The sequence below is a fragment of the Sceloporus occidentalis genome, unplaced genomic scaffold (genome assembly GCF_023333645.1).
Source record: "Sceloporus occidentalis isolate IW3139 unplaced genomic scaffold, rSceOcc1.0.p SCAF_13, whole genome shotgun sequence".
NCBI classification, from domain to species: domain Eukaryota; kingdom Metazoa; phylum Chordata; class Lepidosauria; order Squamata; family Phrynosomatidae; genus Sceloporus; species Sceloporus occidentalis.
Genome location: NW_028316993.1, coordinates 8,494,762 through 8,521,990, shown reverse-complemented (window position 1 = coordinate 8,521,990; position 27,229 = coordinate 8,494,762). Strand labels below are relative to the sequence as shown.

At 41.4% G+C, this 27,229-nt stretch overlaps 2 protein-coding genes across 4 annotated transcripts in view; both read left to right on the top strand.

The window, feature by feature from the left end:
• Window positions 1-1,621: 1,621 nt before the first annotated feature.
• On the top strand, window positions 1,622-13,383 carry LOC149304837 (neural cell adhesion molecule 2-like). Of its 3 annotated transcripts, XM_089478919.1 has the most exons (9): window positions 1,622-1,723; window positions 3,443-3,532; window positions 5,899-6,114; window positions 6,841-6,987; window positions 7,512-7,646; window positions 9,420-9,610; window positions 10,464-10,557; window positions 11,783-11,954; window positions 12,337-13,383. In XM_089478919.1, exons 1-9 carry the CDS (start codon window positions 1,684-1,686, stop codon window positions 12,395-12,397), a joined length of 1,146 nt encoding a protein of 381 aa, XP_089335045.1. In that variant the 5' UTR covers window positions 1,622-1,683; the 3' UTR covers window positions 12,398-13,383. The 3 variants fall into 3 exon arrangements, with proteins under 3 accessions (XP_089335045.1, XP_089335047.1, XP_089335044.1); XM_089478918.1 differs by lacking the exons at window positions 1,622-1,723; window positions 3,443-3,532 and adding an exon at window positions 4,898-5,020; XM_089478921.1 differs by lacking the exons at window positions 1,622-1,723; window positions 3,443-3,532; window positions 11,783-11,954 and adding an exon at window positions 4,830-5,020.
• A 1,833-nt stretch (window positions 13,384-15,216) lies between these two features.
• Window positions 15,217-27,229, top strand: part of LOC149304836 (sialoadhesin-like) — a 35,722-nt gene continuing 23,709 nt past the window's right edge. Inside the window, exons 1-10 of the mRNA XM_089479139.1 lie at window positions 15,217-16,034; window positions 17,426-17,483; window positions 17,890-18,300; window positions 19,749-20,036; window positions 21,668-21,940; window positions 22,640-22,903; window positions 23,115-23,513; window positions 24,382-24,678; window positions 26,554-26,732; window positions 26,937-26,991. Of these exons, the coding sequence (XP_089335265.1) occupies window positions 17,450-17,483; window positions 17,890-18,300; window positions 19,749-20,036; window positions 21,668-21,940; window positions 22,640-22,903; window positions 23,115-23,513; window positions 24,382-24,678; window positions 26,554-26,732; window positions 26,937-26,991 (2,200 nt within the window). The 5' untranslated portion in view covers window positions 15,217-16,034; window positions 17,426-17,449. The remainder of the gene's footprint in view (window positions 16,035-17,425; window positions 17,484-17,889; window positions 18,301-19,748; window positions 20,037-21,667; window positions 21,941-22,639; window positions 22,904-23,114; window positions 23,514-24,381; window positions 24,679-26,553; window positions 26,733-26,936; window positions 26,992-27,229) is intronic.

Here is a 27,229-nt window from a genome sequence, read left to right as displayed (position 1 = left end):
CTTTTACTATATAGCAGTGATTCTTAATCTTTTCTTCACCTCAGACCCTCATACCTTGGGACACCAAGACGTAACTCAAGATTTTAAACCCTAAAATGCATCAAAGACTTATTTAAATTGGAGAAGTCAAATTGGGCCATGGAGCTGTGCTCCTAAGGACTGGAGCACAGCTTTGGCACAGCTTCTGACCTCTTAAGATGTGTGTCATTTAAACAGCATACTTCCAAAGTGACTTGAAGAAGCAGCTTTATTTTGGCCTGTCTGTTGGGGCCCTATATCTCTCTGAATGATCCCATTAGGGTTTTACAATCACCTGGAGAGACCTTTCTCTCTGTTTCATCACCTTCTCAGGCTTATTTGGTGGGAACTCAGATGTTGGGGTTGCTCAGATTATGGAATTCCGTCCCAAGAGAAGCAAGAATGGCCCATCCTTGCTGTCTTTCTGGCAGCAAGTTGAAGCATTTTTGTGTCACTAGGCCTTTACAAATGGTTGTGTGTTGTTGGGAAATTTAGGAGAATTAGCATTTTTGTGTCATGATAAATAATGGAACAAGGGCTAAAATCTCTGTATCTTGCCTGCTGCTGAAGACAATATTGGCTGTAGCTCCCATGTCAGTGGGGCAGTGAGCTGGCTTTATTTTAAAAGGAGCTATCCAAGGTGCTAAACCTGTTTTTTGGGGGTAGAGCTTAGCACATTGGATAGCGCCTTTAAAGTTCAGACTGTAACCAGGACCAGATTCAGCACCCCACTGAAGTGAGAGTCCTCAGCCATCATTGGCTAAAGACCTAGGAACTGAAAAGTGTATATATCTCTCTGTGTGCATGAGAGAGAATGAGAAAACTGTCTGTCAGGATGCCCTGTGAACCTTACTACATCCAGTCCTTTTTCTGATGTTCATCTTGGGAGTGTTGATGCTTAAGTACCTATGTACAAGATGCATGCCTCAGCAGGTGCAAGCAAGCCTTTAAACTTTGAAGCAGCACACAGAAAGATCTCATTGCAAAAACTGATAGGGAGCAGGGAGCAACCACAAAAGCCACAACAACGCAAAAATTTGTGCATGCTGACCAGTGGGGAACAGAAAATCAGATTTGTGTGGAATGGAATCTCCTAGTAGAGAACGTAGCTGGCTGTTTGGAGCTGAAGAAAAATGCTCCACATTGCAACATTTTGTTGCAGGTTTCATGCAGAGTAAAGCTTATATGACAAATTCCAAGATACAAAATCATTGATGACTGAAACTATAGGGGGGAAAGTCTATACAGATGTTCATTTGAACATATGCATATAGAAAAGCTCCTCTGTCAGGAGTGCTTTGATTGTGCATTCCCGCATGGCAAAGGGGTTGAACTGGATGGCATTTGTGGTCTCTTCCAACTTGATGAGTCTATGAAATGTCCAGATACCCTCACACATGGTGTCCCCTCCCTTTCTAAAAGGACAGGTTTATATTAGTGTTTTCCCTTTTCTTGCCTTGTTTCCCACCCAACCTAACTTCCTGCTTCAACCCTCTTCTTCTCCCCCCAACTTGTTTCCTGTCACAGGGCACAGATCTGAGAAAAGAAAAAGTAATATGGGTAGATGGGTGGGGGAGATGCTTTATAAATAATCCAGGAGGACCTGTTCCCAGATGCTGGTGCTGAGAGACAAGCATACCCAATAGATCCACCTCACCTTATAGGATGGAACCAGGGAGGTTTCTCATTTTGATTTTTGTAGCAGGTAAGACCAAGGGTTCCTGTCTACAGAGTGGGGTGGCTTTTAGCTCTGTTGAGGCTACAGCCTCCTAGTCATTTAACCTGCCCCGGGTTTATTTAATTCCTATTGATTAAATTAAGATAGACTTTCTCAATCTGATTCCTTCCACATGCTTTTGGTGACAAAAGTCTCCTTCCTTCATTAAACAGAGGCTGGATGGCCATCTATCAGGGATGCTTTGATTGAGAGTTCCTGCATGGCAGAATGGGGTTGGACTGGATGGCCCTTGGAGTCTCTTCCAACTCTACGATTCTATATGATTCTATGACGGCCTTTCTCACTGCCATGCTGGCTGAGGGGTTATAGTCTACAACTTTGGGAGGGCAGCATGTCAGAGGAAGGTGATTTTAAAAAAGCAAGTGGTACCTGCAACAAAAGTTTGTAGTATGGAGTGAGTACACTTCTGGGGGGCGGGCGGGTTTAATCCTTTGCGCTAACATGAGGTGGATGTGTAGTGTTTAAGATGATCTGATTCTAGCAGTTTCTATCTTCTTTTTTTGTTTTCAGGTTAGCTGTTTTAAACTCATCTGATTGTGTTTTATGGCTGCATTTTTGTTCTGTTTTAAGTATGCGTTGACTTTTTGTTTAAGCTGCCTTGTAGACTTTCAATAAGCATATAAATATGGCTACTGTTGCTGCTGGTGGTGCTAATAAGAATTTGGAAGATGTGCTTAAGCTACCTGATATGGAGGACAGGCAATTCCCGCACCCCCGTTTGCCAGGAACCAGTATCATATTTGTTCCCACTGGTTAAAATTCTTTCTTTTCTGGAAGCTCTCCAGGGATCAGAAGCAGATGGCTCAGGGACCAGCACTGGTCAGTGGACCACCACTTTGGATAGCACTGTTCTAACTGATGGCACAACTAGCCAAATGGAAATGACTTGGTCCAGTTTACCCTACCAGATCTCTTCCATGGATCCCATATTGGTTTTGTTACTGGCCCATCATAGTGCCCAGGTACCAATGAAAGGGTCACATTGTTCCATCTCCTATATTAGTTTCTTGAGAAAAGAGCACCCCTTGAGAATACAGAGATCGACCATTCCTGTTCTGGCGGTCTCCAGAATAGCCAAAATCACAAGTGTCTCAGGCTGTATCCGAACTGCAGAAATAGTGCAGTTTGACATCGCTCTGCCCATGGCTCAATATTATGGAATCCTGGAATTTGTAGTCTGTTGGAGCACTAGAGTTCTCTGAAAGAGAAGGCTAAATATCTCACAAAACTACTTTAGAATTTCATGGCATTGAGCCCTGGCAGTTAATGCAGTGTCAAACGTCATTAATTCTGCAGTGCAGATGCAGCCTCAGATTTCTTAGATGAAAGGCTCAGATCTAGTTCTATGAAACAGGGTCCCAGATGGTAACTAGTTCCTTTTATCTACTCACTGACTAGCAATGATAGATCAAAAAGTTGTGAACTAGGGTGGTTGTTTCTGCTTTTGGACTAGATGTGTCAGGATGCTCATAGATACAGATAGTGCAACTCAAACTGGTGGTACCTGGACCTGTGCCAATCTGTCCAAATGCATCTGAGGAAGTAGACTTAAGTTTATGAAAACCCATGCTGCCAGCTTCTTTCAGTGAGTCTCAAAGGTGCTACGAGATCGCTCTACATACTGATTCCACAGACTAACCCAGCTATATCTTTGAATTCATGTTACATGTTTCTCTTCTCTTCTAGGGAGTGTCCACTGTTCAAAAGAAGCTCTGGAGATTATCCCAAGCAATGGGAATGTGGAGTTGGGCCAGAAGGCGTATTTCTTATGCAAAGGTGAAAGCTAATAACTACTGAGGGTATGTACAGGCATACATAAAAACAGGAGCCAGTGGAATATTTTTGTCCGTGTGAGATGAACTCAGATGCAGGGTAAACATTTTCATGTAGAAGATGCCACATTCAACCTGGGAATTGATCAGTAAATTTTTTGGCAGTTTCTCATTTGTTCAGTCTTAAATCTATTTTATCTTCCTTGACACTTTTATAAGAACCGATCTCTTTGAAAATTCATATACATCCCTACACATTCATTGAAACAGCTCCACTGGCTCCCGGTTTTGGATACAAAGCTGCATCTGTTGGTGCAATTTGTAGGGAGATGCATATCAATTTTCAATCAGATTATCCTTGTAAAAGTGCCAATTAATGTGTGATTGAGAACAGAATGACAGCACTGATAGAAATGAGAATTGTGAACAATAACACAGCATTTCCAAATGCCTTTTGGTTCACATATTAATACAACATGTGTGAATTAGGAGGGTTCCCATTAGTATTCAAACAAATCCCTCTTCAGCCCAGCATCTCTAGGAAGTGTAGAGATCTTTCATTTTTGGGAGCTGTTGCAAAATGCAGGGTTTTGATTGCAAAATGCTACAAAGCAATTGCAAAGCATTGGCACAGGTTTGGAATGAATTGAGCAAATGTGGATTTTGAGGTGTTTACTAGGAACACTAGGTTGATGATCTGTCTAATCCACAGCTTTGGGGAACATTGCAAAACATGGGTTTTCATTGCAAAATGTTGTAAAAATACATTGCAAAATGTTGGCACAAGATTGGAGAGGATTCCAAAATTGTGGGTTCAGAATTAACAAAGCTGATGGACCAATATGGTCCGATTCAATATATAGCAGCTTCTTTCAATGTTATCCTTTTTCCTTGCCTTGTCACCATTTTTTTATGGGTGCCTTGTCTTTTCAAGAAAAAAAATCTTCAAAATATCTTTCAATATGTACTCTTTGTTGTACAGTTAGGGAATCTGTCCCTTTTCAGATGTTGCTGGATTACACATTCCATCAGTGGTTGATGGGAGCCAGTATCCATCAACATGCTGGTTTTAACATTATGAACTATTTGAGATGTCACAGATTCTCAGCCAGTCAATGTTCTGCAAAGTCTCTTTTTTTGTTTCAGAGCAGCAGAAATTGTTTTTCCTCTGTACTCTAATTGTACATAGACAGCAAGGTGGCGAGTGTAGTCTTGAGAGCAGAGTGGCTCCTGTTTTTAGGCATGTCTTTAGAGCATCAGAAACTCATGGTCCAAGCACAGGTGTGTCTTCCACACCATGCATGAACCATGGACTACCCCTGGTCTGGACAGGGTAGGCATAGATATCTGGACTCCCAGTTCCCATATATCTCAACCAACATGGTCAACAATCAGGGGGTATGGAACACATTGTCTACAACATCTGGAGATGACCAGGTTGGCTACCCCTGGTGTTTCCTTGAAACATTCAACCATCTTTTTATCCATCCATGTAAGAAACTGTGAATCTATCTATCTATCTATCTATCTATCTATCTATCTATCTATCTATCTATCTATCTATCTATCTTTTATCTATCTATCATCTATCTATCTATCTATCTATCTATCTATCTATCTATCTATCATCTATCTATCTGTTGAGCAAGTGTAGTGTAGCGGGTTGGAGTGTTGGATTTGGACTCCAGGAGTTGATTCAAATCCCCATTCAGCCATGAAAGTCCAATGGGTGACCTCTCTCAGCCTCAGATGAAGTTGATGTCAAACCTGCTATGAATACATATTTCCAAGGAAATCCTATGAGAGAGTCACCGCAAGTTAGAGTTATCTCAGGAGTTTAGCTATGGAGGAGGGAGAAATGAAGCATTTGCCCCACATAAGAATTCTTTCCCATCCAAATAATTTTTTTCAGAGAGTAATACACCAAAAGGCATTCACTCCTAGAATTCTTATATTTGTTGTATTGAGATTCTCTTTGTAGCTTTGCCCGCCCCTTGCTTTTTCCAAACTGTATTTCTAACTGCTCACCTGAAATATAAATTCCTGTAAAACAAGACTTTTAAGGACTGAAGAAAACATTCATTTTGGGGGTTAGAATTTTTATCTGGGGGATAAAACCTTCATCCTCCCCCATAACTCACCCTGAGTGAACTTGATACACATAGCACCTTCCTTCCTTCCTTCCTTCCTTCCTTCCTTCCTTCCTTCTTTCCTTTTTCTTTCTTTCCATCATTTGTCATGGTTTGGTTTTGCTGAAAGACAGCATTGACATAATTTACCTGTCTATTTACCTGATGGATTATTTTTCTGTCATTTCCCCCTGTGTCCAGTTGTATAAGTGTGTATTTCAAACCCTCTTCTACTTGACAGTGAGAAAAGGTGGGGAGGCTACCTTGATGTGGGTCGACCCTGAAGACACTGAAGTTGATGAGAATTCAGAGCCATACAAAGAGATGCCTGTTGATGAACTCTCCAAGGGGCTGGAGATGACTCTGTCAGATCCCCAAAAGGCAGGGATATTCACATGCAAGGGGGACTTTGAAACTGGAGGGACTGCTACTGCCCAGATCAGAATCAACGTGATCCGTAAGTGACTGTGACATCTCACTGGGGTTTAATTCATATTCTGAGGGAAATATAGATCATTCCTCTATACTGTACAGTAATGATTTGCGTCTGCACAAGACTACAGTTCCCAGGATTCCTTGAGGAAGGTGTGACAAATTACTCCCTACACATACAGCTTTCAAAAATTGTAATGAATTTTAGGCACTTTACATGATGTGAAGTCAAAGGCTTTCATGGCCAGCATCCATGGTTTTTTGTGGGTTTTTCGGGCTATGTGGCCATGTTCTAGAAAATTTTCTTCCTGACGTTTCGCCAGCATCTGTGGCTGGCATCTTTACATAATGTTGATATAGCCATTTTTATCTCTTGGTTTACAGAGCACAAGTGCCACATGAATTTTCATTGACTATTTGGAGGGCTACATTTCAGTGATAGGCAGGGCTCAAGATATATGAATGGGACCAAAATTACTGGATATTTCAGATGAAATCCCATGCTGCTAATAATTAAGCCTTAGGGGAGGCATTTTAATGTTGTAAAATGGAGGAAAATCTCTTTTTAAATTTGGGAAATCATCCATGGTTGAGGGAGGGTGGCTGTTGGGGAACAATAGATTTGGCTCCAGGGCCTAAATTTTATCACCTACGTTGTGTTAAAAGGAGTAGAATTGCCTTTGCCCCTTCTCATGACAGTGTCTTCATGATGCCCTTAATTCTGAATTTTATCTCATGTTGCAATCTATAGAAAAACCCACATTTGTGACTAAAATCGAGCCCGTGAAAGATGTTCATGAAGGCACCAGTGTTGATTTAAATTGCCAGGCTGCAGGGATTCCACCACCAACAGTCAGATGGATATTTGAAAATCAGGACCTCAGTACTATTGAGGATGGTAAGTAGGAAAATCCAAGTAGAGGTGCCCATAGATCTGGAGTGGGGAACTTTGGGGGCTTGAGGGGCTTCACTGAATCCATCTGGATTCTAAACCATCTGGGAGCATTGATCTATAGCACAGAATAGTATCAGAGACCCCTACTGAATCATAGAGTCCTATCAGTGCTGCCTCCTTTCTTTCCAAAAGGAGAAAAGAAAGAGGCCTTTTTCTTGTTTTTCTGTGGTGCTGACAGTGTTTGGCAGCAGTTTCTTAACAGTGGTGCCAAATGAAGACACAAAATTGGCCAGGAAAGGGGCTATGTGTTGTCCACAGGCCATATATTGCCCATCTCTGCCTGCTCTCACAAGTTACCAATTACTCTTCTTCCTCCTCCTCCTCTGTTTTTGTCTTTACCTTCATCTTCTGTTGATTTGTGCCCCTTGCTTTCTCCCCAAGTTGGGACTCAAAGCAGCTTACAATTTAAAAAAGAACAATGCAGCTCAAATATGCAAAAGGTGAACCATCTCCATTTGGCTTGGCAGGACGAATCGCTGTTGAACATGGGATACTGGCAATAAAGGAAACCAGGCCTACAGATGCCGGTGTCTACACCTGTGAAGCCAGGATTGAAGAGCGGAATGAAGTGGTTTCCGTCAATGTCTCTCTCAATGTGAAATGTAAGATATGTTTTGGGGTCTTTACTATAGTGGCAAATTAGGAGCATTGGTCAAGGTTCTACATGCCATTTTGAGTGAGGTGGGGGATGAATTAGCAATGAAGTATGGGAAGCATGGAATGCACGTTTCTGTTGATCTGATAGAGAAGGGTGCTAAATACTGGTATTTCAGATGATCAGCTGGGATATCTACTGGATGTCTTCTTTCTACTGACATGATATAGGACACAGATGGGGAAAACTTTAGCCCTCGAGGTGTTTTGGACAACAGGTCTCACAGTCCTTTACTGTTTGCCATGCTGGACGGGCTGATGGGAGTTACAGTGCAAAAGAATTTGAGGGGGAAAATATTTCCCACCCCAATACAGTGAAAGTTGGGATCTGTACGTATCTGTTACAACAGTTTCTCCCAGCCCTGCATTGTTTGAGGTGTGCTTGATTACAAATCCCATCAGCCACATTCAGCATATAGGAATAATAACCCATCACATCTACAGCACACCACTTTGGGCAAAGATAGATTAGGGACGTTCTAAAAGGCATGCCTTTTGCTTGGAATATGCTACAGTCTACCTCCACATCTGTCCAAAGAAGTTGGTTATAACCATAGCAAACAGTAGGACAAATCTGATCATGCTCAGGAGTATTACAGGTTTCCCTGGGCTCTACCAACGAAAGCAAACCTCTTACATGTTGAAAATCAGTGCATCGAGGTTTAGCCTAGAGCCCCGAGAGGCATGAAAAAATGACCAAATTGCACACAGTGGCTTATAGGTTTGTAAGTGGGACTTTCAGATATGCCATCTGATGCCTGAAGTTGTACAGATAACCATATGCAGAAACTGGACGGGATGAAGGTCCTGCAATTTACTTTGGTTGGGCTCATCAAGGTTCTATTGTTAGATGTGACAGTCAACAAAATACCTCCTTTCTGGCACAAGAGGAAACTGTGGGAGTAGGAGGCACAGTCTTTTTCTCCACCCACATGTTGTTGTGTCTTCAAGTCATTTCTGATTTAAGACAACACTAAGGCGAACCTATTGCATGGTTTACTTAACAAAATTTGTTCAGAGGGGGGTTGCAGTTGCTTTTGCCTAAGACTAGTATGACTTGTCCATGTTCATGCAGTAGCTTTCCATGGCTGAGCAGTGATTCAAACCCTGGTCTCCAGAGTCAGAGTGCAAAGCTCAAACCATCACACTACACCGGCTCTCCAGAACCTACTCCTCAAAATGTGACAAAGCAACTGCATTAGACTGGAAAAATCCATCTGAGTGCTGTTGCTCCACTTTCAACTCAATTCATGTTTCTTTCTTTAACCGTTTGAAGAACCCTAGGACTGGAACACACTGTAATAATGATTTTTGATAAACAGTATATTTATCTAGTACAGTACAATAACATCCAAAATTAACAAAGCAACAAAAATGCACAAAATATATGTTGTGCATCTAGTACACTGTTTCTTCGTAATGCTATGTGTTTGCTGAACCATGTTTAAAGGGCATATGTGAACCTAGAGAGGTAAGAAAAAACAGCATGAGCTGTGCTATACAGGGAAGACAAAGCAAGGTGATTATTATTATTATTATTATTATTATTATTATTATTACTAACATTTATTTATAGAGTGCTGTAGAATTTGCACAGTGCTTTACATAGTAGAAATCATAATGAAATAAGAATAAAAACCTGTGGAATGGCATACAATCTAAAGCTGAGTTAGTTTAATTGAGTAACCAATGCTGAATGCTAACCTGAGTTGCTTTTTCAGTCACTCCAAGGATAGAGCTCCCTACAGATCAATCATTTGTCACCCAGATTGGGAATCCCACTCAACTCAACTTCACCATCTTAGCCAACCCCTCCCCTGTTGTCTCCATCTCTTGGAAGGGGAAGGTTTTTGAAGATGCTGATATCAAGAAGATGGCAGAGAGTCAAGATAGATATCTGTACTCCTTTGAGGTGAGACATGTCATTTACTGGGATGGGAAGGGAAATGATAAATCCTTGACATTTTGGGTGCCCATAAAGACATGTCTATTTTTGATGTTGTGCAAGGAGCTATTCACTAGATCCTTATGCAATGCCCTAAACAACTTACCAGACAGCTGTCAGGCTAGAAGTAGTGAGGCAATGAGGCAGCACCTGCACAGTAGCCAATTCTGCTGTCTGTACATGAAAGGTGGCATCCTGTTAGTGGCATATGCAAGTTAACCGTACACCAGTGTATACCTATTTTTGGTTGCTGTGAAGATTATTCCTTTTATTCCTCCACAGTAACCGACAGTGCCCCTTGGACCTACTATACAGCTGCCTAAGCCCTCACATGGTCATTCCATGCCTAGTGGAAAGTGGGCTGGGGGGAATCACAGAAGGGTTTGGCTATGACCCAGTGTAGATGGATGTGAAATTATTGCATTGCCTGCTGAGATCCCCAGAAGACCCTTGCATACTTCATGGAAGATGTGGGTTCAGTGGCCCTATGTTAGGTCCAGGGAAAAATAAAGGACTTAGCATAGTATAGTTCTGCATCTAGAACTATTATGCTATGCTAAGACACATAGGACTGCAATGCAGGGTGTTATGCTGTGCAGTCTTTAATCCAAGATCTCAGCCAGAGGCACATAATTATCTTCCACCTCAGTGAAAATGGGATTTAATTTAGGACCAGACCAATTTCTGGAGAGGCGGATGAGTCCGTTAATGTGTAAATGATCCATGTTTGCTGGAGGATTGTGGGAGCTGTAGCTCCAAAAGTGATAGAAGACATTGTACCAGGAAGGGATATTAATTTTTGTTAATGTGTTCATTCCAGTTCACTCCAGCATCACAAGAAGATATTTCAGAACTCTTCATAACAGCTGCCAATGAACTGGGCAGCACTGAGAAGACAGTTGCTCTTCAAGAAGGTGAGCTATAAATGTTCCATCTTTAACTGTTCGATAGGAATCAGGATGTTTACAGTGGGCCCTTGGTATCCATTTGCATTTGGTTCCAGGACCCCCAGTGGATACCAAAATCCATGGATGCTCAAGTGCCATTAAGTACAATGGCATAATAAAGTGGTGTCCTTTATATAATTTGAAAACCAAGGTTTGCTTTTTGGAATGTGTGTGTGTGTGTTTAAGCCATGGATGCTTGAATCCATGGATATGGAGAGCATATTAACATTTAAACAAGGATTAGCAACTCATGCCTCCTAGATCCTTCTCTTTTTCCTCCTCCCCTTGACTTTGTCCAATCTCAAGTCAGCTTAACAAACAGATACAGCTTGAAGTTTACATCATACAAAAGTTAAAAAGTATATAATTAAACTATCACTAACATTAGAAACAATTAAAAGCATATTCATTAAAAAGAAGACCAACGTAAACACACAATACAACACATAAAATGCCATTTTTCTGGTAAAGGTATTCCCTGTTGACAAGGCCCATTCACACTACAGAATTATAGTGCTCTTGTTCCACTTTAACTGCAATGGCTATGGAATCCTGGGATTGGCAGTTTAAAGGAGGGCATTAAAAATCCTCAGCCAGAGAGCTCTAGTACCTCTCCAAACTACAAACCCCAAGATTTCACATATGAGAATGAAGGGAAAATGTACATTTCTAGTAGGAAGAACCTATGTGTGCGCTATATAATGAAATGCATCCACAGAGGCTAGCCCAAGGTTACATCTACACTGTAAAATTAATGCAGATTGACACTGTTTTTACCGCCATAGCTCAATGCTATGAAATTCTGGGCTTTTTAGTTTTGTGAGATGGTTAACGTTCTGTGGCAGACAGCTCTGGTGCCACAACAAACTACATATTCCAGGATTCCATAGAATGGAGCCATGCCAGTTAAAATTGCATTAATTCTGCAGTGTAGCAGGAGCCCAAGGCATTCTAAGGGTGCATCTGCGCTGTAGAAATAATGCAGTTTAACACCACTTTAAATGCCATGGTTTCACCCTACAGAATCTTGGGATTTGTAGTTTTTTTGAGGCACTAGTTTAAAGTGGTGTCAAACTGTATTATTTCTATAATGTAGATGCAGCCTAAGATGTTATGTACTGCGTGGAACTGGGAATGGCACAGGGACTCTGCATATTTGCATTTGCAAACAGAGGTTCTTCTTTTGTTCCAGAGAAAGGTTTGGGCTTAGGCAGCATCTTGGCCATTGTGCTGGCAATCCTCCTGGTGATCTTGCTGGTGGTGGATGCATCTTGCTATTACAAACGCCGCCGCGGTTTACTGATGTACTGCAGAAACAATATCCTGGACAAAAAATCATCCAGGACAAGTGCTGAAAACAATGGGTGAGTTTGTATGGAGATATGGATGGGCACAATAGAAAACGGAAGGCAAGGGTAGAAAGGGCAATGACTGGCAATCCCATCTTGTCCTCTGCAAAGGTCTAGGTTTGCCAGGTGTTCCTTATTAAAAGGAAAGTTCTTTATTTGAGGGCTGGAAGGTTTATCTTTATAGAATCATACAAGAATCATAGGGCTGGAAGGGATCTCAAGGCCCATCCAGTCCAACTCCATGCCATTCAGGAACACACATTAAAGCACTCCCAAGAGATGGTCAACCAGCCTCTGTTTAAAAATCTTCAAATGTACCCTCCCACAGAAACAAACTGGTTGAAGTACTCTCTGATCAGCCTCTCTTTATTTCATGTTTATTTCCTTCTTTCTACAGGAAAATGCTTTCAAAGTCTGGAAAGAGCACCGTGGTGAATGTCTCTGGCATTGAGGCCTGATGAAGAGAGAGTGTGAGGACCTTGGATTATGAAATGCTGAGGCTCTGTAGTGAAGTCTGGATTAGTGGTAGAGGGCAAAGAAACCAAAAGCTTCTCTTTTCCCATGTGCCCTTCACACCCTCCATCCTCAGTTATGACCACGTGGTGGTTCTCCTCCATTAGAAGCAACATCAGGTAGCACCCATGGCATATTAATTTCTCTACAACCACAGTATTTGAGGGTAACAAAATACCAGTAGTTCCTCATCTCGCACCCCTGGCCCTTCTTGCTTCAACAGTGTTGCTTTTAAAGCACAAACCTTAGTATGTCTAGAATCCTGTTGGTGACATATGCAGACATAATCCCCAGTTTCACATGTATGTGTGTGTATATATATAGACATCATGGAAGAAGGTATCCTGTACCTCCTTGTGCAATATTCCTCACTGCAGTGTGAAACAGAAGCTGGCTAAATTGTGGGTGCAGTTACGTCCTCTTGGCTACCAGTTGGTTGTGGGAGTACACCAAGGTATGTTCTGGCTCCTCCTATACACACAGAAAAGAAGGAGTAACCTTATGCTTTGGGAAACTGGGACATGCTTGTGCATTCCCCTGCAGCTGATCTTGGCTACACCACACAGCCATGGGATTCCAAGATTTAATTCACACAGCAATAAGAATACCACACTTTTCCAATCTGTGATCTATGTGGAGGAACTCCATGAATCTTATTGTAACCATGCTTTCCACCATAATGTGGCCCAGGGAAGAGGGATGGCCTGTAAAATTAGAAATGAAATAACTCTTGAAACAATCTAATACTAAACAGAAACACGGAGCAATGGAAATGATTTAATCATAGAGAGAAATATGGGCTGAACAAGTGTCCCATTAAGTGATGAACTGTCCACACAACAATGAGCAGACACCCTTCTCATCAATTGTTTGCGGATGCTACCAAATTCCTTCTGAAAAATTCATCTTGAAATAAACCATTTTGCTGAAATATAGTCATGTTTTGAGTGTGAGAAGAGAATAAAGCCAGCCTCTGAGGTATTTTCTCAGATTGAAAGTGGGTTTTTTATTTGTGGGTTTTCCACTTTCATGGGGATCCTGTGCCGCTAACCCCAGCTTATGTGGATGGCCCACTGTATATTTCTGTAGGTTGTAGATAGTTTTGTTTGCATCCACTTTGCTCCTTCTTTACTATAAGCAAGGATCTGGATTGTGTCTAATTGCAGTTGTGCTATATCATGCTTTGTAGTTAGGCCTTCAGTGTTTACAAACTTAAACACAATTAATTCAAAGTCACACTGCATAGCAGCCTGCAAAACACATGATGCAGCATGGCCATGCTGTGAATGAAACGCTTCGGTTTATTTTATTTATATTCCACCATTCTCTCATAGGGGACCCATGATTTCACATGTATGTGAAAGCTACAAAACCTGCATGTGAAAACTATAGAACCCATAATAGAGTGCGATTGTGATTACACTGTATATAGGTATAGTGTACAGCCTCCTTGGATTGGAGTGGAAAGGAGTAATAGAGTTGAGTGTCAGGTGTCATACATTACTCTCTCGCTGCATCATACAGCTTCCCTGGTTTTCAATGTGCTGTTGGAGTATAGCACCATCTATTGCTCAATAGAAGAGCCAGCATTGTGTAGTGGTTTGAACATTGGACTAGGACTCTGAAAAGCAGGGTTTGAATCTCTGTCCAGTCATGGAAACCCACTGGGTGACTTTGGGCAAGTCACACTCTCTCAACCTCAGAAGATGGCAATGGGAACCCCCTTATGAAGAAGCTTGTCAAGAAAACCCCTTGATACATTTGCTGTAGAGGTGTTATAAGTTGGTAATGAAGGCACACAGCAACAAACCGTTCAATAGATGGAGGGCAACAGTAGAGGTTGATGCACAAATCTCACCTGAGTAACCAGGTGAGATTTGTGCATCAACTACATTTTTGTCCAAAGATCTACACACACACAGAAAAAAATACACATTAGGAAGAGTATAACATTGACAAATAACCTGACTGTTACCCAATGGGATGCAGCTGGGTTGCCCACAGCCGGTGTGTCACAGCGAAGAAGCCCTTACCTGTTCTTCTCCACATCATATATTTACAAGAGGAATGCCTCCTGGACAGTCTTCAGAGGTCTGATGCTATTGCTGGATGTTGCTAGAGGACAACTTCCAACAGAATTAGCAAGGATACCAGAGATGAAGAACTGCAGTCCAATTGTATCTAGAAAGCTGTACTTTTCGAATGTCTGCTCTCATTCCTTAAGTGAAGATGTCAAAGACTGAAGCAGGTCCATTAGATGGGCCAAACTCTCCACTGATGTCAAACCTTTGGCTTAGAATCACCTAGCTTTTATGTTCCCTATCACTCCCCATAACACCTTGCCTCACAGATTGGAAATGTTTTTGGGGGACCAGACTACAACTACTAGTATCTTCCAGTGATTGCATTGGATGGAGGCTTCTGAAAGTTGTAGATGAAAAAAATAACCTTCCCACACTGTGTATCTTGTATGCAGATTAATACTCAGACTCCAGATTTCCAAGGTTACAGTATAATCACATCTACTCAGTTCAAGACAAACCACTAGCAGCAAGAACCAGAGATGATGATGATGATGATGATGATGATGCTTTATTTATATTGCGCTGTAAATTTACACAGTGCTGTACATAAAGTTGGAGCTTATGCTAGGCAATTGATGATAAGTGTCATTCAATCTGATTCTGAGTTCTGTTAATGATAAGTTCAGCGTTTGCTTTGACAGGAGTCCAAGGAAAGAGTTGTACAAAGAGAGGAAGGATTGCAGAACAAGTGGGTGGGAAGATGGAACATGAAATTCCAGGGGAGGCAGAGTTTGACCAAAGGTGGGGACAAAAGCTAAAAGGGCACAAGAGGGCATGGAAATGGGCAGAAGAATACGAAGGCCCAAACCATTTGATTCTGCCCTCTTCATAGCTACCATCCTTCTAGGGCAGCAGAGTGTTAGAAAGGAAGCAGGAATTGTGATAGTAAACCAGAGTTAAGAAGATCATTGTTAGTTAGGTAAAATCCTAGCCCAACAGGACATCTTGGATACTACTTCATTTTCCAGCGTTCCCAATGATAACTCTGAATAGGCACAGACAATCCATTGAGAATACTACATGGTTGGAAAGAAGAGCCAAACTGTGCCTGTGGTAGCCCATGAACACACCTGGGCAGTTATGTAGTGATCCAAAGGCTTTCCAGGTATCCCGTCTTAATACATAGATGTAGATACAGAGCAGACGGCTACTTGCTCTTGGTAGCCAGAACCTCCAAGTGTTCTACAGAATTGTCATCTTTCGTTTCTCCAGTCTCACGGAGCATCTGACAAGACAAACCTATTCTCCTTGATGCAGAAGCTGCTTGCTCCAGAAGGGAGGAAAATAAGAACATTTGGCTATGCAATTCATGAAAAAGGTGTAGATGCCAATAACTGTCCTTGACTTCTTTCTGTGCCAGTTCTTACTTCTCCCAGATAGGCAAACATTTTGTCTAGGTGGAAAACACACCAGAGGAACAAGCAAATGTTTCTTCTGTCTGAAATACCTCAGTCACAGCGAAAGAAACGCTGTCAGATCTGACGTTCCACATTGACAGGTGAGTGGGCCTTTTATTTTGCTCTGGATAGTGAGTTTGCTTCCTCCTCTTAACCCTGCCAAGTTAAATTTTGGGTCTGGTAGCTTATTTAATTTGCTCTGCTCCTATGCCTTTATTAGCAGCTTGATATGAAACCATTTCTAGGTGACACACATTTGTCTTCATGGTATGAAAATCTTTAGCATCTTTCCCCCTGAGAGCAGGTGGTGTTTCAAGGCACAGGAGCAGCATTGGTGTGCTTTTCTGATCATTTGGCAATCCTTACTCAGAACTGATGGACAAGTAATATTAGACAAATCAGTATCAAAGTTTGAGGATAAGGATATTTTGACTAGCAGGGATATCAGCATCATCAGCCACAGCCTAATGGCAATTTCTCCAGTTAACTTCTGAGCCTAGCTGAAAGCAGTCTACAAAATGAATGGGAGGGATGAAGCATGGGGAAAGAACTTGTTTTCTCTTACAAGACTATATGGAGCTTTAGTGAGCTAGGTTTGTAATACAAGCATTTTTGGTGTGTGTGTGTGTGTATGTGTGTTTTGAATGACCAGTTAAGGTCTTTTGGCACAGTAAAATCTTAGTGATCCCAGTGGATATCAAAACTGTTAGACTTAGAGTGCCTCTGTACCTCAGAATTAATGAAGTTTGGCATCAAGTTAAAACTTAGCTTTATTAGGACTGGATCACCTAAGGTTGCATCTACAATGCAGAATAAATGCATTTTGATACTGCTTTAACTGTCATGGCTCAATGCTATTGAATTCTGGGATTTGTAGTTTTGTGAGCTATTTAGCCTTCTCTGTCAGAGAGCTCTGACGCTACAACGAAGTATAAATACCAAGATTCAGTTTGTTCATATTGATCATTATGGCTGTTTGCATGTTTGGATTCTTCTTGAGGATGTGACTATCTGGATTGTCAAAACGAACACCTACAGTTTAAAATTTGCCTCCACTTTGCTTGTTTCAAAGATAACTGCAGTTGACAAATTATTAATTTGGTGGATTCAAATGGTTTTTATTGTATTTAAATGGTGTCTTCTGTGAAGTGCTTTGAGCACAGTGTGTTTGTGGAAAATATGGCATGTAAATAAATGGTCAATGGCAATACCTAAATTGTGGCAGACACTCACCTGATTAGTTTAGGCCATGCTTATGGACATATTTCTGTACATATTCCCATTGTTGAGGAGGAATACAAAAGTTAGATGTGCAACAAAATTTTGCAGTGTGGAGTGTGAATATTCAGTGGACTAATACGCCAGCCATTCCCTCTTACCAGGTTATCTGTTCCATTCCATATTGCATCCTACCCCTGCTGCTTTTGACTATAAGTATAGATTCTCTGAATGAATGAAAGTACAAATCAGTAACATGTCTATCCTTACCCAGGTTTGACAATTGGACGGAGCCACAATGAAACATTTCTTGGTGCTGTTTTTCCTCCATGGTAATGTATGCACAGTATGGACTGGATTAGTGGCTTTTACTGCTCCTTTTGATCTCTTCGAAAGCAATGAAAAAAATCATCCACACCTAGGACTCATATATATGCTATGTTCACATTCTCTTAGTAAATTTGCCTGCCCCGTTTCTTTGGCTGTCAACTGACGTGTCAAGACTGCAATGCTAGAAATCTAGGGAATGAAAGCAAATTTCCTTTGGAGAAAGCAGAATTCCTGTTTTGTCTGGAGACCTGGTTAGATCTAATATTGTCATAATAGTTAAGCTTTGCTTTTGCTTTGTTCCTTATGGGTGGGAGATAGAAGGTGTCAGAAAGATGGAAGCAAATCATCATGGCTTTGAGACAGATGGAAGTTGCTGACCAACATTTTCCTTGTGTCTCTCCATTTCAGGTGTCCTTTGTAATGGAAGTTCATTGACCATAAGCCTCGAAAGCTTGGTGACTTGGGAAGGGTCCTGTGTATTGATTCCTTGCCAAATCAATGAAACACTTCATTTTGCTAATCTCACGCTTGCTACAGTGGTTTGGTATTTTCAACCTTCTTCGACCCATACATTGTTTGACTATAGTGGTCACCCAATATATGATAGCTCCAAAACTTTGGAGGACCATGCAAACTTAACAAGTCCTCACTTTCAGGACCGGGTGCAGTTTGTAGGAGATCTATCCATAGGAGACTGTAGTCTGATGATTACTCAACTCCGCATGAATGACAGTGGTACATACAGTGCAAAAGTAGCCACTTTGGATGAAAACCAGGATGGGCGACAGATGTTTCAGAGTACAAAAATTCATGTTAGAGGTAAAAACTTTGCAGAGTGGGTTTTATTTTTTCATCATCCCATATAATTTAAGTTCGGAAATCCTGGCCCATCCCAAACCAATTTTTTGCACCTCCTGTGTCCCCCCGGATCTTTGGAGTTGTTGTTCATGTACTCACACTGACATTGTCTTCTTGCAATACTATGAATGAGAGATCTCCAAGAGTCTTACAAACTTAACATGAATATTAAAAACACAACAGAGAAATCTTATAGAAGAGATGTCTCATGACATAACTTTCAAATGTCTTTTTTAAAATAAATAAATAAAAAATAAATAAATAAAAAAGTATTTCTTTGACAGCAAGGTAGGGACCAGTCTAGTATCGCTGAAAATGAAATTTCACAGCCAGTGAGAAGACTTTCTCTGGTGTCCTCACCAAATAGAGCTGTGATGATCATGAGATAGAGGCAAAGACCTTTGCCAATGAGCTTAAGACTTGGGTTGGTTCATGTGGAGAGATGTGGGCCAGCACCTGTTAGTGACATATATATGCATAAGTTGCTCTAGAATTAATTATCACAATGTAACAGACATTGCAGTCACAATTGGAGCTGTGTACACTATAATGTTGGGCACTGCAGTTGTACATACACATTGTAATTTCACATTGTACACTGTGCACCCAGTCACACATGCCATTGATATTGCACAGCACATATCAATGGCATGTGTGACTGGGTGCCATTACACAATGTACAATTTCTATTGCACATTGTGTAATGTCACCCAGTCACACATGCCATTGATATGTGCTGTGCAATGTTACTATTCTGCACAGGGTTTGTATAGTGCTGGCACAGCATATGTATCTCTGCATATGAATATTTACAGTACACCGAGGGGATTGTTAGATTGTAGCCATAGCCTTCCAGATAGTTTGGGCCTAAGATGTATAGGGCTTTATAGGTCATAATCAGCAGTTTGAATTGAAGCTGGCCTGAGGATTTTGCTCTGCGCATCCCCTTTTCAAAATCTGGAATGGGAAGTCTGTGCTAACAGGTATCGTGCACAATTATGCTTAGAATCCCGTGTTTACTTAGACATGCATAAATTCCCCTAAAGAAGTAGAACATCTGCACTCACTTCACGTTTCTGGAAGCAGGATAGTGCATGCAATGTTGCTGCACCCTGGATTTCACATTCAGTTGTGCAATATTGCCATTCAACACAAGAGTTGCATAGCACAACTGATGAATTACCCCATGTGTGGCAATTTACACTGCGCAACCTCAATGGAGAATCTGAGTGAATGCATCAAAAGATAAGTGGGACTACTGAGGTCATTCAAGCATTCTGGATTGTGTCCAGGTTTCTGGTTCATAACGTGTCATGTAGAAACGGCCCAGATTTACCAAATGTCTAATTTTAGCTTCCTTGCCAAAACGTGCACAAGTGTTCTTGTTTTCTTTTATCTTCTGGGATCAGAAAAACCTCCAGAACCCAAGATGGAAGCCATGCGTGTGGGAACCCAAGAATGGTGGACGATGAAGGTGATCTGTTCTGCTTCTTATCATTGCCCCGAGCAGCCAATGATGCTGATTCTTCGTGGCTTAGAAAAGCATCTGCCAAAAAGGACCATAAGAAATAGGACAATCCAGACGACAGTGAGTTTTGAACCAACATGGGAGGAAGAGAGGAAAAAAGTGACATGCTTGCTGACTAGTAAGGATGGGGCACAAAAATCCAAGAGTACGCTGCAGCTGGATGTGAAACGTGAGTGTGAGATGGGGAACAAATAAAGCATTTTGAGTGGGGTTAAGTGAAAATAAGATAATGGCTGGAATCATGCTGTTAGCATACACGCACATACCTTTGGGTTATACACTTGTATGTTTTCTTTTTGGATGGGAAACAAAAAAACTATTCAGTGGTTCCTTATGCAACCCATCGCTTCATCATGATTTCTCTGTGGATTTTGCGACCACACAGCATATTTTTCTGGACTTGTTCTGAGCACAGGGACTGAAAGGCTGGAGGCAGTGATATGTTGTATTTCTTTCTTTGCGGTTAATTTCCTCAAGTGACGTTGGGGGATTTCGACTGAACCACATGGGGATTAAGCTGAGGAATCCTCTAAGATTTGTTCTTCCTCCTTTCTGCATGAATTTTAACATTTTAAACCCAGATTCTAGATGAAGCTTCTCAGGGATAGGATCTTGGATGAGGTATTAGCCATATTTTGGTAACACACAGCTCTATTTTTCCATGTCATCTGAGGATCAGAATAGATTTTAAAGGGGGGGGGGGGAGAGATATTTCCTTCCCCATTGGGATTTCCTCAGAGAAGTTTGATTCACAAATAAGCAACCAAATTTGCAGCTTAAACCCATATTTTGAGTCACAAAACCAAACAGGCCAAATATAACATACAGGGAAAGGGGGAAAATATACTAGGGGCTCATTTCCACTATGATTTAAAGTGAATTTCCGATTGGTTTATATGACCATTGTTACCATTTGAAACCAGTTTTGACCCTAATGGGATAATGAAAAGATCCACTTTCATAGTGGGAACGATAGACCTTTTGGAATCGATTTAACAACACGGAGCAAAGGAGAATCCCAAACTGGTTTCAATGTAAGTGGGAATGAGCCCTATGAGGAACAAGAATGTGAGAGAGCATCTCTGTAAAATATGTGCTAAAATATCTGTATAGTTTGATCGCTGTCAGATCAGTTTGTTCGGAACCAGTGTTTGGATTTCATGATGAGCTGGATTAGAGTCAATAAACTGAGACAAGGAAATGAAAAGACAAAGTCCATGGGAGGTGCTTCTCATGATCAAAAGGAATGCACAATCCTACGTGGAGCTGTACCTCACTGAAAGAACACATGTGTAGGTTGGAGTTAATCCTTTTTCCAGCCATTTAACTTGAAGACTTGGTAGACCTAAGTTCTTAATCATAGAGTCAAAAGGAGTCTCATGGGCCATGGAGGCCAAAGTACAGCATCTCCAGCTAAAGCATCTTCAACAGCTAGCTCTCCAGTCTCTTTTTGAAGGCATCCAGAGGAGACCCCACCACCTCTCTAGGCAACTGGTTCCATTGTCAAACCACTCTTACTGTCAAAAAGGTCTTTCTAATGTTTAGTCATTAGCTTCTGGTTTGCCAGGTATGATAATTCCAAGATAGGGAGAGTCTGACCTCAATGATAGTACAAGATGAAGGCCAAGGTAAAATATTTTAACTACAATTTCTAATATGCACTTGGGTACGTTTCTTCTCTATTTTGTTTACTGGTTCATAAGCATATTATCTTATTCTCTTGATTGTGCATGTACATTCACCGAAATATTGTTATGACCTATTTCTTCCCCAAAGAAACACATTGATCTGTTTTTCCAGATGGTCCCCTTGGTGTCCAGCTTGTTCTTTTAAATAATCTGCCCATAAAGGAAGGCGACAATGTCAGACTTAACTGCTCTGTTAGGAGAAGTTTGCCTGATGACAACTGGTACAACTGGGCTAAGTCAGATTCCCATACCATTGAACACAGGTACAGTGGTCCAAAACTACTGACTTTCCCTGCAATACCTGGACCAGCAACTTCTTATAGATGTGAAGCATGCAACTGGGTTGGATGTACTTCATCTCAAACAGTCACTGTGGATGTCCACTGTGAGTAATGTGATTTACCTTACCATCTGGAGGTCCACCATTGGCAGCCAGAGTATGTTAACAGAAAAAGGGAGAGGTTATATGGGGGCGTATGTATTCATTCTTCATGTGTCGGGCATTCAAAGTGTGCACAGTGATGTGAGTGCAGCTATATAGCTCTATTATTGTTTGTGCTTTGGAAATGCAGGGACTGCAGAATGAATATGATTGACAAAGCTCAATCAGGAATGAAGTCCTAGACTTTGGACAAAGTATTTTAGAATCAATATGTATAGGGATGATAGGTATCTTTTGGAGAGGGAATGTTTAATACTGTTTCATTTCATGAAAGCTTGAAACCTTGTCTTGAGAAATTGCCAGTCGTTGTCAGTCACAGCTTAAAAAGGAAGAGGCAAAAACATGCAGTTGAGGAAACAATGTACAGTAGAATATTTTTGGTGCTTCTAGAAGCTCAGGGTGATAAAACCAGTGAACACCCATCAGTGGCACAAAAGGAAAGATGGGTGTCGGGAGCACGCATGTTGAGTGCGGTTTGCATGTGTCTTTCCATCTGATAAATAAGATTCATATATCATTATTTTGAACTTACAGTAATTAAATCAGCATGTAGTGTATCCCATATTTATATCTCCTTCATTTAGTTGCTTGGATATAAAGATGTCTCATTTTGATGTTTTGTTTTTGATCTAACTTCTGCAGTTGCCCCCAAGGATGTAAGCATTTGGAAAGGAGCACCCAAGTATATTGATGAAGGCAGCATTGTACAGCTGATATGTCAAGTGGGAATGGCGAATCCATGCAATTTTAGCTATGCATGGTACCATGACGGGCAAAAGCTGAATGCTACCAATGAAATGCTCATCTTCCCAGAAATTGTTACTGCACAGTCTGGCAACTACTGGTGTGAAGTCAGCAACAGTGTGGGCACTAACATCTCACCCAGAATCCTGCTTCATGTCATTTGTGAGTCAGAGATTCTATTATTCCATTTATTTGTTGATTAGTCTATTGGATGATTAGTCAAAGAAATGAAATGGTTCAACATTTCATAGCTCATTTCTGAATTCTGGGAGGCACAAAGGAGTTTTAGAGTGTGGAGTTTCCAGTAGATGCATTTAAACTACATGCTTCTAGATGGGCAATAGGAAACTGACCATTTGCTTCCTTATTTCAGGTTACCAATGCTACAGAACTCCATTGAGCATAACCCTGAGTCCCCTGGCTTCCTGGAAAGGATCCTGTGTGTGGATTCCATGTTACATCAATGAATCACCTCATACTGTCCTTTCCATTTCTGTATTGTGGTATTTTGATCCTGATATTTGGTATGATTATAGTGATCACCTGTTGTATGACAGCTCCAAAACACCAATGGACCAGGTGAACCTAACGTCTCCTGCCTTCCAGGGACGGGTAAGCTTTGTAGGGGATCTTAGCAAAGCAGACTGTAGCTTGGTGATCACCCAGCTTCAGCCAAAGGACAGTGGCACATACAGGACAAGAGTTCTTGCTTCAATTACAGACTATCCTTGGCCACTCAAGAGGTTTCTTAGTGCTACAGTAAATGTTACAGGTAAGGACATTGCAGGACAGTTTTGATTCCTTTCGCATTCCATATAGAAGTTGCTCTTTAGTTATGACACAAGGTCTTCCCTTTCGCAGTACCACCCCATGCTCGGAGTTGCCAACTTTCAGTCCAGAATTGTGATAGGTTGTTCACATTATTTCCTTGAACTTTGGTGTTTAGAGGTAAGAGTCAATCTCTTAGGTTGCCAAAAGCAACTATCCATAAACAAATGGAACAGATATGAGGAAATCACAAGGGGTTGGTGTGTGTTTGTGTGTGTAGTTCCAAAATCAACAGCCCTAAAGTGGAAAGGGGAGTCACAAATGCTTACTAGCACATAGCCTGTCCTTTTTAAACACCCTAAACCTACAATATGCATGCTTTGGACAATGGTGGGCTCCACTGGCACATTTTTGACTTCTCAGGAGCTTTGGAGGACCACAGTGTGTCATCCCACCTACATTTTGCGTGACCTGAAATAATAATGTATCATGTCCCATCTTCCTTTAGTCTATTCTGAGACTCCATTTTGGTGGCTGTATCAGAGCAGCAAATCTCCCCCAAACATTTTACAGTTACACAACGGGTGTTTAAAATCTTTGTGGTGTTTTTGGCAAAAATGGGATGGCGGTGCCAGTGACTTGGGGGTTCAGGGGTCTAAAGGTTTGCACTGCCCCCCAAAAGAGTGAACATGTTCTACATGGCACATAATTCTTCCTGCCCTAAACCAAGGAGTCAGCTTCTTCAAAGTTGAATTTATGGTCAACACTTTTGATTTTGGACAGAATCAAGGATAAGCCTTTGTGAATTAGATAATTTCTTTTTTTGCTTTCCCTCAAAACATTGGGTAATATCTTTCATTTTCTTGGTGCAGAGGCACCTCCAGAACCCAAGATGGAAACTGTCCCTGTGAGAATTCGAGAAGGGAGGATAACTAAAGTGATCTGTTCGGCACCACATCATTGTCCAGAAGAGAATATAACATTGACTCTCAGTGGCTTAGAGGAGGAACGTTTGTCTTCACAAGACACAATAACTGAAAATGGAATGGTCCGCACTACGCTGAATTTGGAAACCAGTTTTGAGGACCATGGGAAAGTGCTGACATGCTTTCTAACGACCGAGGTTGGGTCACAAAGATCCAAGAGTACAATGATGCTAAATGTGTTATGTAAGTGAACAATGGGGTAGGAAATCATGAGAAGGAACACATCTGGGGTGAGCACCTTGTGAGCCTCCATGTATTGCTGGGTTTCTACTCCCATCACTTTTCATCATTAGCTATGTTGGGTACAACTGCTGGAAGTATCAGCCCAGCAACATTTTGGAGAATCACAAGTTACCTGTGCATGAGTTAGGCACACTGTGAGTAGGGCTGGGTACTGAGACCATTCAGCTTGAAAACCAATTTATTACTTCAGAAAACAGCCTGATTTATCCCGTAGTAATTTAGAGACCACACTCAATTTGACTCAATGCCAAATTCAAATCTCCTTTGGAAATTTCAGGAGTCCAACTATATTTTGAATTCCACAAAACTGCAGTAGAATTTGTGAACAATGCAACTAATGCTCACCAAATCAGCCAAGCATGCTAGTCATCTGGCCACCATCTGATGAATGGCCACCTAGATTTCAGACACTTTGGACTTTATCACAGGGGAGGAAAGCATCCTCCTTCTGTCATTAAATCATCATTAAATCGTGTTAATCGCTTGACTGGGGGGGGGGAGAGATTATCACACCCTCATGCGCTTATCCCAATCTTGTCCCATCAGTAAACAGTCATGAACCCATCATTTGGTATTAATGGGAGTTTCGATGTCACTTCCCATTAATGTTTACAGATTTGGCAAGAATGGGACAAGCACAGCTGTGTGATAATCTTATCCCCGATTGCGAGATTTACACAATTTAATGATGGGAGGAGGACGCTTTCCTCCTCCGTGTGATAATCTCCTCTCTGAAAATGTTTCTTGACATCCATGTGAACAAAGCTGTTGCTATGTTTTGCTTTCTGACTTTGTCCTGTCCACTCAAACTCCCACCAATTTTAAGAGTAAGCATTCATTCTGTCTTGGCTGTTCCAAACATGAGAAGCAGAGTGCACCACCCATGGTTCTGCCATGTTCCAACTGAAATTGATGTGGGATGGCATTACTTAGTATGGGGCCACAAGGTCCTTCAGTTGTCTTCAGCTGATGGATTCCACTTATTTCAATATATGGTTATCCAAAGACAAGATCTCACCAATATAGTATGTGGTTTATGGTGTCACTGGAAACAACTTTCTTGTGTCCTGTCCTACAAAGTGCCTAATCTGTTATTTCTGCTCCAGGATGTGTGTGTGTGTGTTGGTTGGGGGGGGGGGTTGTATCTGCTCTGCTACACCACATTTGCCTGATTGTGGGAATGGAGCTGGAGTTGCAGAGAGGGTGCCTTACTTGTCCAAAGCTGATGAATGCATTTGAAGAGAGGCCACCATTGGTGATGAGACTTACTTAACAAAATATGCATGCTGATTAGGGATGTAATGAATGTACACAAATACTTAGATCACTGCCAAAAAAGGCTGTCTCAGCACAACAAGACACCCGCTCAAAAAGACTTAACTTCCATGAGGGTTTTACCCGCAAGCGAGTGTAAAAAGATCAGTATCTTTCTCCCCGTGTTTCATTTTTGTTTCAGTTGAGGGGGATTTTGTGCAAAATTTCCCCACCAAACATTTTCACAAACAGCTCCCAAATGTAAAAAAATACAAAACAAACAATAAATAAAAACGAATCACAAAATGCACAAAACTCTTGTAATTTTACCTATCGGGGAGAAAACATTTGATTATTTTAAAATGTATTTTCATTTGCTTTGTTTTTATTTATTTATTTTTAAAGCAAATATTTGCATGCTCAGTGGTTTTTGCAATTAATGTCGCATCTAATTCAGCCCAGAGATGGTTACATACAAACATGTGGGTTCCTGTGTTCCAGAAAGTTCTATTGTCTTTGGACAATGTTTCCTTTGGTTTATCCTCCCTCTCTTACCTGCAGTTGCCCCCAGAGAAGTAAGAGCTCTGGCTGATACAGAAGAGGTGGTCAGGGTGGACCATTCCCTTCGGCTGAGATGTGAAGCGGGAATGGCAAACCCCCAGGAACTCACTTACAAATGGTATAAAAATGAGGAACAGCTGGAGCTGGTTTCGACAGATGTCTTGCTGACCATAAAACAAGTGAGACGGAAACATACTGGCATTTACTATTGTGAAGCACGAAACAGGGTTGGTGTGTCACGGTCTTTACCCATTGAGTTGAAGCATTTCTGCGGGTAAGAAAATGAGATGACACCAAAAATGATAAAACTTGCAGGCCTTGTTCTCATCCTGACTTGCACTAGTAGGCCAAAGTGATAAAGGGTGCCATTTTCTTCTTCCTAGCCCATCGCTACCAGTGGTCTGCTACATCAAAGTCTGGAGCTAAGAACAACTGGAGGTAAGAAGAGCTAGTCTGGATGGATTCAAGCCTTTGTTTTTATATCTTACATTGTGTATGTGGAGTCTAACACCATTTGGTGTCTTCTCACTCCTGAAAGACAGCTTGCAAATGACCAGAGCACACTGATATGACTATTTATTGGCTAGGTGGCAGAAAGGAATGGAGACACCCAGGCTGCACCCAGTTGCATCTGTGAAGCCAGGAGAAGATGGTTGATATTGCTCCCCCAGATCTC

Excerpts from the sequence above, each read along its gene's own strand:
- LOC149304837 (XM_089478919.1), top strand. The coding sequence starts at position 1,684 with ATGGAACCAGGGAGGTTTCTCATTTTGATTTTTGTAGCAG. Across the intron at positions 3,533-5,898 it reads GGCGTATTTCTTATGCAAAG|TGAGAAAAGGTGGGGAGGCT; the intron begins GTGAAAGCTAAT and ends TCTACTTGACAG. Across the intron at positions 10,558-11,782 it reads GACAGTTGCTCTTCAAGAAG|AGAAAGGTTTGGGCTTAGGC; the intron begins GTGAGCTATAAA and ends CTTTTGTTCCAG.